Raw genomic sequence first — 13,973 nt, 5'->3', positions numbered from 1 at the left:
TTTTAGGGGGGAGGGGGGGGGGCGCCCTTAGCTCAGTTGGTAAGAGAAATACAAAATAACCATATCAACCAAATTTTCTTTTTAACTGAAACTGAAAATGTAAGATATTCCCTTTAATAACTTAAAAAAATGTCGGTGTGTTCCATTACATGGCAAGGTATTATGTTACAGTAAAAACTCTGAATCAACCTCTTTTGACACAAGCAATCATTTTATTTGAAAAAAAGTGAATTTCTATGTACAGTACGTAAAAAAATCATGAGATCAGTCCTCAAACATTACTCGTCTTTTTGCTGTTCAAGTTCATCTCATCAAGTGCAGTCCCGTTCTAAAAAAAAAAAGAAAAACAGGAGGATCCACACACTGTCAGAGCATTCCTGTACAGCATTCAACAGGACAATCAAAAACACATTACATTGTCATCATCATCATCATCATCATCACTTTAACATCAGTGTCATCAGATCACAAACCTAAACCAGTAGGTTTGACATGTGATAACATTATTTTTATAAACATCGGTCTCAAAAACACACACAATGTGTTTTCTCCCCATGTGTATACATGTCTTCCTGGTATTATCATATTACAATTTATGATTCAGTTTTTTTGTTTGTTTTTTTGCTGACTTAAGATCGCCCCCTGCTGGTACACAGTGGGAACTGGCAATGAACTGTTCCGATCTGTACAGATGATTTTAAATACGGTTCAGACTAGAGAGCAGGACAATCAAACATCCATTTAAGGATCTCTGAGAGGATATTTTGATAATATTTCTGCTTGATTGATATCTGATACATCTTTCATTCATATAGAATATAGAGATTATTCGTTTGGATGGAAGTTAGGAAGAACAAAGGGTACATCTTCCACGAAGAAAAGTTGAGGCAAAAGAACCATAAAGATTAAAACCTTGTGAATAGGGGATTTGCAAAGCTCTGAGAGGTGGCGCAGGCCCTTTCAGGCCCACGTGCTGTTAAATACAGCCATGATTTAACAACCAAAATGTAATCTGAAAAATAATGTAATGAAAAAGACATAAAAGATGACACAATTGTTTTCCTGTGGAGTCAGCATGAAGTATTCAAGTTTATCTAAAGATCTTCAGTGTATCATCTTGACATTTCCCATGTTTGACATGATGGCATATTTTAAATTAGTAGTTCAAAGCAACATTTGACTTGGTATAACATTTATAGCCGCATGCATGAACCATGGTGTATACTAGTTCAGCAAAGTTACAAACTGAAGCTGGAGTCATACCAAAGCATGTTCATAAACGTTTTAGATACAAAGTGAAACATTGCTTTAACACAAAGGAGTAAATGTTCCTGATTTTCATTGAGTTACATTTGTGCACGAGAGACACACAATATCAAATGTTTAAGTCAAACGACAACAACACACGGAGGACGCCTTGTTCCCCTAATGTTTTTTTTTTACAAGTTTTAAGTCGCAAAGCCCTCGCGTTGAAGTTGCTGCATTACGTCTGCAAATGTTTCATTTCTGATACACTTATTAATGCATGCCCGATACATTTTTAATGGGATTCAATGGGACTGCTTGATACATACTTAATGAGGTTTTATGAAGATTGTGAAAAAGCATTATCACGTTCTCGTGAGTTTAGCAAGTGAAGTCCAAGTCCAGGATGTTTAAGGTATTCTTTGACCATAACAAACCAATACAACAAAAAAAAGATGTACAAAAATGAAGGAATGTAAACAAACACACATACAGACATATGCACTCGCTCGCAAAGACAAAACATCTATATATGAGCTATGTTTGTTATTGTTACCATTTTCTGCTACAGTGTGTGACAGACAGCAGTTGTTTGAAACAAAGAGAGTGTCTGTGTGTGTTTTTTTTTTTTTTTTACTGGAGCAAAGCCAAACCCTCCCGCTCTGTTTTGGCCCTTGGGACGCACCGTACACAAAGTTACTGTTCGTATTAAGCCCAGACAGAGGAGCTGGTCACCCATCTCTCCCATCTCGCTTTTTTTTCCCACTTTCGCTTGCCTCCTCTGTTACGCCATTTAAAATATTTTAGCGCAAAGTGAGGAAGTCCACAGTGAGTGCTATTCTTGAGACGACCCTCTTTTCTCTTGTTCCTATATTGCTCACTGCACATGCTCCGTTAGCTGCCTCTTCCTTAGCCCTCGGCCCTTCCCCAGTCAGTGTTCACGATGGACTCTTCTGAATGATCCTTTAACGACGCAAAACAAAAAGATCCATATATACCACTTTGAGCGGCGAGTGCAGATGGAGGGTGTTTTGTTTTGGTGTGGTATTAGCTGCAAGTGCTATAGCTCGCTGTGGCGCACGGGAGGCTCCAGCTTGTGTGATAGGGCGGTGAGGACCTTGTCAAACTTCTCGTAGCGTTCCGATTGGCTGCCCTCGGAGCCGCGGCTGCCCCACAGCAGACGCATCTGAAACTCTGTCTGGAAGATCTCGTGGATTTCCGCTCGCTCCTGAAGTCCTGCATAGGAGAGGAGACGAGAGGAAAGGAGAGCAGAGGATGTTTAGTCTCTGTAGATGATGTTGTAATCATGTAAATCTTGTTTTACAGAAAGAAAGAAAAAACAGTTCAAGTAAAATTTTAAATTCTAAGACACCAAAACTAGACTATAGCTTATTTTGTCACTATTAAGAATAGAGAAAAAACAATACATTTGGTCTGAAAAGGTTTTATAAATTGTGAAAGCTCCTAAAAGTGTGATGTTGATGAATTTGACTTTATATTCAAAAAGAAGATATTACCATATCAACAATACTGTGACATTAAGGGACTAAATAATTCTGAAAATAAGAACATATTTGAATAATTATAAAATCAAAGATAGGATAATTAATAAATTGGTGCTGAAAATGTCAATGATTGTCAACAATCATTGTTCTTTGTGACAAAATCATCGTAACTTTTTGTTTGCCTTATTTGCCTTGCCAATTTGTCTGCCTGTATTTGTTCTATGTTTTTGTAATCTCTGTATTTTGTACCTCTGTAAAGCACTTTGAATTGCCTTGTATCTGAATTGTGCTATATAAATAAACTTGCCTTGCCTTAACTCAAAGGTCCCGCAAATACCCTCTACTACTGCTTTTTGGATCTTTTCAGCTATATGTCATTATTTTCACTATCACTGCGATCACCTATCAACCTGTGACAGGCTTTCCACAATCCAGGAAGACACGCAAGCTAGTTCCATTTGTTGATGAAGACTTGAGATGAGATGAGATTATTTTGTTACACACTCTCTTCCTAAGGTAAAGAATGACCCTCCATGCTTTAATATAACCATTCTGTTGCTCATTGTAATACAGCTACAGGTAATCTAACCTGTGTGCCTTGATGTTTATTAAGTACATTTCTCCCTAGTGTTAAATTTAAATAATTCAACTCATCTAACCCTTTCCCTATAAACATCTTGAGCTGAACAAATTCCAACAACTGTACAAAGTGAGCATCTCCACTTTGGCTCTTAGCATTGTTGATGAAGGGGGCAGACTGGGGTCAGGCTGATCGATGGCCAGATAAAACAGAAAACAGAGATGTGAGCTGATAGCTATTGACACACGGTTCAATAAAGCAGTAATGGCCACAAACTGAGAACCAATGGAGAGGTATCAGGAATCAATACAGTTAACATAGTAACCAAACACACACGCGATCGTTTCATGAAATCAGCGTGTGGTAACACACTCATCATAGTTAATGGCACAGTGTCATGAGATAACTTCTGTTATGAATTGGGGCTATACATCAAATTATGTTGAATAGAATTGTACTTAAGCACAACATTACTTTGAGGTAATGCTAAAATTAGCTGTACTTTTAAGGGTGCCGACCGAATTACAGCAAAACTACTGAGTACTAATTAATGTAAAATTAATATGCTAAATGTTGGTGTCTCAGAGCACTTCTGGGTGAGAGAGCAGAAAGAGAGTGAGACACCCATGCAACTTGTTCAATTCAGTCAGGGCAATGGCGAGTTGAGAGCGGTTACACTTCTCAAGAAATTACAGTTTTGTTATTACAGCGAGAGAGAACTGAAAACATTTTTTTTTAAATGTACACTATTTTGTGGAGTCATAGCTCTGCTGCCCCCTTGTGTATATTAATATAGTGACATCAGATTGCATTGGGAAGGGTTTAATAAAAAGTATTTTAGATATTTAAAAATGAATTTAAATGAATGAAACATAGCATGTTTTCTCTAAAGAAACAAGCCTTACCCTGCAGTTTGGTCTCGGCGTTGCTTCTATAGATGGCCCCCTGATGTGCGATGGTGCGAGCTGCCTCTAGGTGGAACATGACCACGTCTACTCCCACCTCTGCGCTCTCCCAGGGGTCCAGAGCCTCACCTAGAGCCACACCCCGCTCCAGTAAGGACAAGACAGGGATGATGTGTGGCAGGGACGTGTTGGACAGGGCACTACACTCTGTGAGCAAAAGGGAAAGTTTGGAGTTGTAAATAAATACAAGTCAAGTAAATTTTATTGTCAATGACTTTAATACACTGTATGTCAGACATACAGAGGAATCGAAAATACGTTTCTCTACGTGCCACGGTGCTAAAGTACAAACGATATAAAAAAGTAATATATCCATTAAATAAATTCTGAATAGTGCAAAAAGTAAAAGTTTTGATTTAGAAAACTAAAGACATTTTAAATGTGCAATATAAAGGAAAATACTGTACAATATGTGCAATATACAATAAACTAAATAAATTGAAAACATACACTTTTGGGCATAACAATGTGCTGAGTGACTAAGTTTAAATAGATACATGTTAAAAGCACTGATTCAATTGTAAAAAAAAGTGTCCCTGATAGTCTTTTTTTTATAAAGATGCAAGCTCCAAACCTTGGATCTCACCTTTGCCATCGTTCATATTCTTCATGAAAGGTTTGAGGCTCTTCTCGTAGAGAATAGCGCCCTCTGTGTGTCTCTGGCGTAACGTCACCCACGTCTGCTCCAGGCGGGAGATCTGAAGTAATGGGTGACACAATAGCACTCTTTAAGAATGTGTTTAAGAGGGAAACAAATGATGGCAAAACCTTTGTATTTATTCCTGTGTTTGTAATGGTGACTTTCTTTATATCTCCATCTCTTTTACCTGTGGCAGCTCCAGGGCTCTCATCACAGCAGCAAAGCCAAACATGTTGCCCAGGTTGCTCTTCAGTTCTGCAGCCAGTTGGATGGTCTTGTGTAGCAGGGCGGCCCTCTCCTCTGTGCTGCCCGTACAGCCCAGCAGGTCCACTGCCATCATGATAGACATGGTGTGGAACCTGAGGAAAGAAGAATGGGATGTGTTAGTCAATTAAAGGAACACATTCATTGTAGTTCAGTCAAGACAACTCACGTTTGAAAATGTTTTATTGTTAGCAAATTAGTTCCTGAAAATATATTTACATGGACTATTGAGGGGTGATAATTAAAAGGTGCTACGAGGAACTTTTAAATATTTCTGAAACAGTCAAATTTTTCCTATGATGATCATACATTACATGTAACAGCAAACGAGACCATCAGTACAAAGAATGCTATTTTTATATAGTCTTTCTTAATGCCTTTGTCATGGGTACGCTCACCCAGGAACAACAGCTCGCGTAATAAAAACACTTGTCCAAAGGGGTCGCAAGGATGAACACAAACTGAAAGTTCCTCGGAGCACCTTTAAATATGGTTGAAAATCAGGGAGCGATGTCAGAGCAGAGCAGCAACAGAAAATAAAGGCAGAGGAAGAGATGGGAAATATTGTAGCCTAAAGAGACCGAAAAAATTGGGAGAATTTGTTAAGCAGAGGGTGTTGAATCAAAGCCCATTCTTGAAAGCCGCTCTGGAGATTCACATTATGGCCCTGATTGTAATTTATTATTTGAGTGATGTCATCGGCCAGGGCCTTCAGATGTTGACGATATTGTCTTATCATTTTAAGTGCTCCGGCAAAGTTAATGAAGAGTAAGTCAAGCAGTTTGATGCCTCGCATTTTGTCTTTATCAAGTTTGCTTTCAGGAGCATGCTTTTACACTGACTAAGATATGTTTCTGATATTATTTGAAAAAGAAAGGGGGAAAGAAGAGGTGGAGCAGAAGATGTGAGGGAAGTAAAGGGGATGAGAGAGTTAAAGAGTGCAGAGACAAACAGAGAAGAGAAGAAAGAAAAAAGAGCACGGATAACCAATAGCTGAATTGACGGAGGAATACGAAAGTCTGTTTCCAAAATGTGAGTTTGTACCTCTCCAGTAGGTCAAGTCTTAGCTGGTGTCCATGTGGAAGTGTCAGCAACTCCAACCCTGAGGACACTCCCATCATCTTTTGCACCTCTGAGGTTATGCCTAATATTCTAGCCACCTGTCCATGAGTAAAAAAAAAAAGAAAGAATTAGTGTATCAACATGTTTACATGTTTACATTTCCGTGTGCCTACATGAATGTCTAATGCTGTTCACATGCACGTGTTTGTGAATTTAATGTCTGATTCTGTAAGTCAGCAGTGTGTGTGTGTGTGTGTGTGTGTGTGTGTGTGTGTGTACCTGGCAGTCCACCATGGTGATGTGTTTGGCCGCGGTCCTTGCATCCACCTCAGCGAGCAGCTCTTTGACTCTCTTCAGCACCGACATCTCCAGAGGTTTATTCTCTGCCGGCATAAGGCGAGACTCGTACCTGCGCAGGAGCGATTACACCCGTATTTAGAAAAAGTACCGAACCACGACCGGACATGAGCACTGGCACACACAGAACGCTTCGTAACCTAGTTGTTTTATAAAAAGACGATTAACTTTAAGCTCATCTGGAAAGGCAGGGATTTTGATATTTGAAAGGTAACAAATCTTACAATAATACATTGTGTTTCAAACATTAACAAAGAAAATTTTTCATAAGGTTCCCTAACAATTATGACAAAGGTATGTCTTGAGCAGTTGCCAACATTTCATAGGGGATGTATAGATGTCCAAAGCTGCTCCTTTCAACTCAGTGTACCATTTTCCATCAGGTGTGTCCTCCCCATGGCACTGTATGCCCAATAAAGTATCTAGTGTCTGCTGTGTCTCTGACAAGCCCTCTGGCCTTTTCCCCACAGGATTATCAGCTGTGTACCAGAGTATATTTTCCAATTTTCATAGCTGTGCCGCCGTGCCTGGTCAGAAGTGTTTCGCTCCCATCTGTGACCAAATGTCAGCAAGAGCTTTGACCTTTGAACAAACGGACACTTACATCCTGAGAGAATACGCTTCAGTGGAGTAGATGCCGAGTGACTGACAGTCAGCTACACTTGCTTCAAAAGTTGCGCAATGCCTAGTCTTTGTCATACTGGCCTTACATTTACCCCGCAGTAGTTATGAGCTTTATTGGTGTCTGTTTAACTAAAGTAGCCGGAGTGCTATACCAATCTGACACACCAGGTAAATCCAGGTAATTTTTTACTCATACTGTCTGCTATATTTTTGCCATTTTTTTTTTGCCATTTTTTCATGCTTTAGAAGACAGTGTGGAGAGACACAGATGAAATGGGGTAGACAGGGGAAAGACATTCAGAGAACAATTCGGGACTGGAGTCGAACCTGGGTCTGCTGCGACGAGGAATGTGCCTCTTTGGTTTTTGACATTGCGAATACCCTACTGGCCCACAACGCACGTCAGGCAATCCTGCATTTATTTGTTCCTGAATTTCTTTCTTTTCATAAAGTAAATTTGGTCAGACTCACTCCATCACAGAACTCCGAAAAATGTCTTTGTATGCCTTTCATAAAGTTCTCCATATCAAGTTAAAATAGGGTATGTATCCATTAGGAAACACCATAAAGTGCAAGTCTAGTCCGTGTTTGTGTGTGTCTCATACCTGGATGGCCTGAACGAGGAGGCCGTCTCCACCTGTGGGGCGCTGAATGTCCCCTCTCCCTCCTGCCTGCAGCCCTCCTGCCTCCCTTCTTCCACTCTCAGTCTCTCCACATAGCCCTTAGTGGGGGGTTTGGGAGGCCCTGCGGCCGAGGGGCAAGGCCTGAGGTCACAGTAACTGCCCCCGGCTGTTTCTGATGCTGAATCTGACCGGTAGCTGGGATGATGGGCGGGCGAGGAGTAGGCAGAGTGTGACGTGTGCGCGGGATGCTCCGGAGGATTGTTACAGGCTGAGGGGCTGAGCTGAGGGTCACTGGAACGACGAATCACAGGCGAGGGCGGGACTACAGCCAGCATGCGCCCGCCCGAGTGCGCTCTCTGCCGGGTGACTGGAGAAAGACAGAAGAGTCAACAACAATCTCTAATAATAATAATAATAATGATGATTTTATTCAGGACACAATGGATAGTTCATAATACAGTTAAAAAAAAGAAGTATACCAAAACAAGAAAAAAAAGGTCAGCAACCTCCACCCGTAGTGTAGATGTAGAAAAAACTGACCGAGCTAAGTTCAGGATGGGCTTAAGCCTGATTCATACTGTTTTCTGAAACTGACAACCTGCACATGAATCGATATATAAGATATGTTCTTATGGCAGAACAGGTAGGCACACCAACATTTACAAACATTTGGCTTGCATCAGACCATCTCTGTAGTTTAAGAAGCAGTCTCATGCCATCATTATAAGCCACACTTAGTCTCTGCATGTTGCATTTTCTGTATATATCGGGCTACAGAATGCTCGAAATAAAGCTATCTTCACATTAACTAATGTGAGTCGGACAACTTCTTTGCATCTATTCATGGATCTCTAGCACTTACTTGCACTATATGCAGGAGACAGCGGGGTTTCGCCAACAGGTGACAAGGGGCAGCGATACTCCTGAATCTGGTCCATGCTCATGGCACAGTTTCGCATGGCATCTTTGTGGTGGTGGATTGTGGACGGGCTGCAAACACACAAGTTTTAGAACGTTAAAAATCGTAGGAAAAGTTGATCAAGCACTGGGAGGGGGAACCTTACAAAGTGGGTGCAACTCAGGGTGTCACATTTGACAGGAAGGGTGTCATTACGGATGCAAATGCTAGTTATTTTAAGAGGTGAGAGAAGAGGGAGAGATTTCTATTCTTCTACTACACAACAACACACATGTCCTTGTGTTATTTATGAATTCAAACCACTTTTAAGGGCTTTAAAAGGAGGAGCAGAGAATGGATTACAACGTGGCTTAAAAGGAAATGATGGCCTGCACCAAATAAACACTCTACTAATGTGCAAGGTGCATAATAATTTTTTATAGTGCGTCAACACTGGGAAATGTTGCTTTCTACATCGCCCAGTCTGGTACTTGTTTTGTTCTTAACCGTTTTCCATACTCTTAACATTCCTTTCCACTGTGCACACCATGTTTGTCTGCTCCTTCTTTTATAGATCCAAGTTTCAAACAAGCCTTGTTCTGTTTGATACTTGAGTTATCCGGTGCAGAAGTTGACACGTTTTTTTGTTGCAACATAACTCCGAGGACACTATAAGGGGACTTGTGAATTCATCACTAGGGAAAGGTGCTATATGGTGTCTGTGAAGTGAGTGAGTGAGTGAGTGAGTGAGTGAGGGGGACTTCCAGGTAGGTGGGAGGTACAGTAGGTGCACTAGTTTAACACAAACAGCTAGTGTCACACCAACAAAACACACACACAACCTGCAGTCGGGCACAGGTTCCGGCTCTGGTTCCGGAGGCGGTGCCACTGGCGTCCTAACTGGACTGGGACTGTCTGAGTCACTGATCATTGTACATGACATGAGGCGAGAATGAAAAAAACAACCACAATTTTACGATGCAAACTGCAAAAAAAAAAAGTTAAGAGTTTCTACTATTGGCTGTCCTCTGTGCTCTCACCTGTGAGGCATCATCTTTTCAGTGGTGAGGCCGTCGTTCATGGTGACACTCCGCCTCTTGATGTACGCTCCCCTCTGACTGGATGGTGAGTAGGCGGGGCCATGCTTGCTATTGGCCAGAGCGAAGGTGGCCTCCAGGTAGCGCAGGGGGAGAGTCCTGCTGACGGGACAGTAGATGTGGACACCGCTGGACTGCGAGACCGGTTTGCGTTGGCCGATGTAAAAGCGCACCAGCTCCTGGACCGAGTCGAAACTGTCTGACTCCAACGTATACTGCACCTGAGAATGAAGACGATATAGGGTTTTGTTATTGTTGTTGTTTTCGCATACAAAACACATAATGTTGAAACACAAAATGCTGCTGGTCCGACTTAAACCATGTAATTTCCATGGAGCTTAAAAAAAACCAGTATATTGCTGACCACCTCCTCCCATATGCACCAAATCGGGCTCTCAGATCATCTGCCCAATTATTACGGGCTGTCCTTTAAATACGCTTTAAAAACGAGGGGTGAGCGTGCTTTTCACACTGTTGCCCCCAATCTGTGGAATGCACCCCCTTTACAATTTGCCAATCTCTTGAGAATCCTGTGAACACTTTATGAAGCAGCTGAAACATTTGTTATTCCCACAGGCTTTACTTACTCACTAAAACCAGTTCACACAATGCAGAGTGATCCAAAAACTGCTTTGTGTGTCATAAAAAAATAATCATAAACCAACAAGCAAGTGGGAATTGATGTTTGAAGGCAGACAGAGAGACAATAAGAGGCACAGCTGGTCAACAAAGCACACCTGTGCCAAATTAGCCCGCCTATGTAATGCACTCGGTTACAGTGCAGATCTGAAGTGGGATGAGATAGCAATACTTGCCCCGTCAGTGAAGACAAGACTCCAAACAAAGGAGTGACGCATAACATTACCAATGGCTGGGTTCCATTTAGGTGACCTAATGCCGAGGCTCTTCTGTTTGCTGACTCACTGGCAAAGCACTACTGGTACACAACCAAATGGAACAGAGCCATGGTTGACATCATCTGATAAGTTTCAGTTTAAAACACGGTATAGATACACATGGGATCTAATTTAAAAAGGCAAAAGGCGTATTTTATGTGTGCCGTTAAGAAATAAAAGCCTTAATACAAACCTTGGTTTCGTTGGATTTGACCAGGACCTTACTGATCTTGAAGTGCAGCACTTCATTATCCCACCGACAGGTCAGCACGTAGTCCCCCACGCTGGTCAGTGAGTCACGCACAAGGAAATCTCCATTACGTACAACCAGAGTCTCCGCCACCTAGACAGAGAGATACAATGTGATAGGGTTTGACGTGAGTAAAACCAGACCAAAAGGCTCCCATGTTGAATTATTAAATTTGAGAGAATGGTGATTAATTCAGAACAGTGCCTTGGGACAGTTCCTGAACAAACAGCAACTGCCTCCGCTATGCACAGAATTTGAATTGGCAATGACAGATAAAAAAAAAGAAATCCAGCTAAAGTGGCTGGAAGGACATCCCGTGGACACATTTTAATTGAAATTTAGCACTTGTGTTATTTTGAATTTATTGACAAAACGGGCAATCAAGAAAAGCAATCTCCACATTAATTGTCAATGGAACGGCTTCAGGCTGTGGGCATCTATTTTGTCTAATACCAAACACTGCTGACGTATCTCCTAGATCCCAAATATTGATCAGGCAGCTATGTAGTAAAAAGAGGAAAACTTTTAAATCAAGCAGCATTCCCTCTCAAACGTCCTGCAAAGAGACTGTTGATAGTGAGGGACGTGTAAAAGCTTTGAATTCATTCCACACAGGAAAAACATGGCGTGAGATATGCGGAGCAAAAACAGCACCAGGTAAACAGTGCTTCACAGAGGGGCACACACCAGCAGGGGGCAGTATAGACTAAGATCAAAAGCTCAACCAAGTGCAGGATCCTCTTTTTGCTCCCATTTCTTAAAGGCCTACTTCACTGGTTGGAATATGAAGGTGTCTTGAACTCGGAGATCCTATTTAGTATAAATTTGCAAAAAATAAATAAATCGGATCATCTTAGCCTGAGAAAAGGCAGAAAGAGTGTTTTATGGTCTCACTGTCTAACCCTACAGTTTCCTTCTTGTGACATCACAGTAAGGGTTAGGATTAACAGGACAGCTGGGCCAAGGGAAGACTAAGGGAAGACTAAGGGAAGAAAAACCTCATTCATTATATTATAATAGTTATTTTATAATGATAGAACGCTGGTTCCGTATGGGTGAAGTATTCCTTTAACATAATTCTATTGTTGAGTTTTTGCACCTTTTTTATTATCTGAAACATAAAAAAATATTTAAATTTTTTTCACCAAAAGTTTGGCACAATATATATAGGGGAAGGTGGGGTGATTTGTGCAACTTTTTACTCAAAGTGATTTTAAAGTGAGGCCTTGACAGTTATGTCTCCAACTCAAATATGTACATATAGTTCAGGATGTTGTGCATCCCTGGCAATAAAAACTTTGGATCTGGAATAAACTGTTTAAGAAATATAGCTTTCGGAAAAAAAGTTGTCTTGACGCACAAATCACCCCACTACGTGGGGTGATTTGTGCGTCATTGTGTCACAATGACAAAGTCACCATCATCATCTTTCTGGCCATCTGAACTCTCATCAGTGGTGTCGTTAAGTGGAATTGAGATGTCACTCTCTTCTGAGCTACTGTAGACAATCACTTTCTTTTGGTGACCAGCGTATACAGCCATGCCACTGGCACAACTCTCAGAAATGTACTTTGCACTAGTTGCTCCGTGCTTGTGGAACCAACTGCCACCTGACAAATGTGATTCCCCCTACATTTCTGCCTTTACATCAAGGCTCAAAACCCATATGTACACCCTGGTGTTTCCTCCCCATTAACTATCTTACCTCTGCACTACTATCTGTGTTTATGTGGATGTATGGGCTTTACGTCTTTTATTTTGGTTATTGTTATTGTACCTTCATTGTTTACCTACTGAATGCACTATGTACAGCACTTTGGACAGTGCAAACTGTCATAAATGTGCTTTTATAAATACATTTTACTTACTTACTTACTTATAACTCACCCAGGCCCTTGCGCACAAATCACCCCATCCCCAGAATTTTGGATAATAGGCATGATGCAGCAATTTAGGGTTGACATTGTGCTAACTATATAGACTCAAAGTGTAGCATACCAAAGCACTAAAACATGTGTCAAATGTTTTCAAACGTGTCTATAATTGTTCAGACACAATAATCAAAAAACCTTGATCATGGAAATTTTACTTTGAAAGGCAAAACACAGTTTTTTGAGCTTAAATGTGCTTATATCTTATTCCTTGTGTCTCCCTTCTTTACAGGATGAGTCAAATGGATGGCTCTTCTTAAATATGTGGTCACATTTCCAATTTCTTCCACGGTTTTCTAGAAACAAGGGGTTTTGCAACTTCCAAAACGCACAAATCACCCCACCTTCCCCTATATATATACCAATGTGAATAAAAGGAAAGTCGTGTTTGTCCATTTATGAGTTGTATGGAAGTTTTCACTTTAAATTGAAGACGAACATAGCAGAAGGAGGAAAACCAGCAGGTAGGATTAAGGGGAGCAAATGTACAGTACTACCTGCTGCACACAGGGTATGTGGGAAATGTAGTCACTAAGTAATGTTTTGGTTACCAGGGGGCTCAGGGTTTCCCCAAGTTTACACAGGGGCAAACCCATGAATAAATGAATATTTTATGCAAATGAAGAAGAGGAAAGACACACAGATGGCTGATCTGAATCTGGGTTTGTGTGTGTGTGTGTGTGTGTGTGTGTGTGTGTGTGTATGTGTGTATGTGTGTGTGTGTGTGTGTGTGTGTGTGTGTGTGACAGAGAACAGAGGTTGATCAAGAGACAGAGGCTGTGTCTATTTACAAGTTCCGTACCCTCCACATGTGCATGCAGTGTGTGTGTGTGTGTGTGTGTGGGTGACTGCAGGTCTGTTGATGTGTATCTGTGTGTATACTGTGTCTCAGCCACCAGCTGTGAAACTCAATTGCGTAGATCAGCAACACGCGCAGCTGTCTGTTTGGCTGAGTTTCCTCTCCTTCTGAGCGCTAAGGCAATTCCTACTGAGCTCTGACAGACGATGGGATTCATTAATCAGTGTCTTTCTGTGT

General features: G+C 41.2%; 1 protein-coding gene across 1 annotated transcript in view; it reads right to left on the bottom strand.

Annotated features, from left to right (window-relative positions):
- Nucleotides 1-2,305: 2,305 nt before the first annotated feature.
- sh2d3ca (SH2 domain containing 3Ca) overlaps nucleotides 2,306-13,973 on the bottom strand; it is a gene marked incomplete at its 3' end in the record, with an annotated part of 50,200 nt that continues 38,532 nt past the window's right edge. Inside the window, exons 4-14 of the mRNA XM_080047053.1 lie at nucleotides 10,950-11,099; nucleotides 9,804-10,081; nucleotides 9,606-9,686; nucleotides 8,728-8,855; nucleotides 7,848-8,232; nucleotides 6,541-6,670; nucleotides 6,244-6,359; nucleotides 5,123-5,294; nucleotides 4,882-4,993; nucleotides 4,236-4,442; nucleotides 2,306-2,481 (exon numbers count right to left, since the gene is read on the bottom strand). Of these exons, the coding sequence (XP_079903179.1) occupies nucleotides 2,306-2,481; nucleotides 4,236-4,442; nucleotides 4,882-4,993; nucleotides 5,123-5,294; nucleotides 6,244-6,359; nucleotides 6,541-6,670; nucleotides 7,848-8,232; nucleotides 8,728-8,855; nucleotides 9,606-9,686; nucleotides 9,804-10,081; nucleotides 10,950-11,099 (1,935 nt within the window). The remainder of the gene's footprint in view (nucleotides 2,482-4,235; nucleotides 4,443-4,881; nucleotides 4,994-5,122; nucleotides 5,295-6,243; nucleotides 6,360-6,540; nucleotides 6,671-7,847; nucleotides 8,233-8,727; nucleotides 8,856-9,605; nucleotides 9,687-9,803; nucleotides 10,082-10,949; nucleotides 11,100-13,973) is intronic.

Source organism: Ammodytes marinus (genome assembly GCF_949987685.1).
Source record: "Ammodytes marinus genome assembly, chromosome: 18".
Taxonomy (NCBI): Eukaryota; Metazoa; Chordata; class Actinopteri; order Uranoscopiformes; family Ammodytidae; genus Ammodytes; species Ammodytes marinus.
The sequence above is the reverse complement of the archived record's forward strand: the minus strand, read 5'-3'. Positions and strand labels throughout refer to the sequence as shown.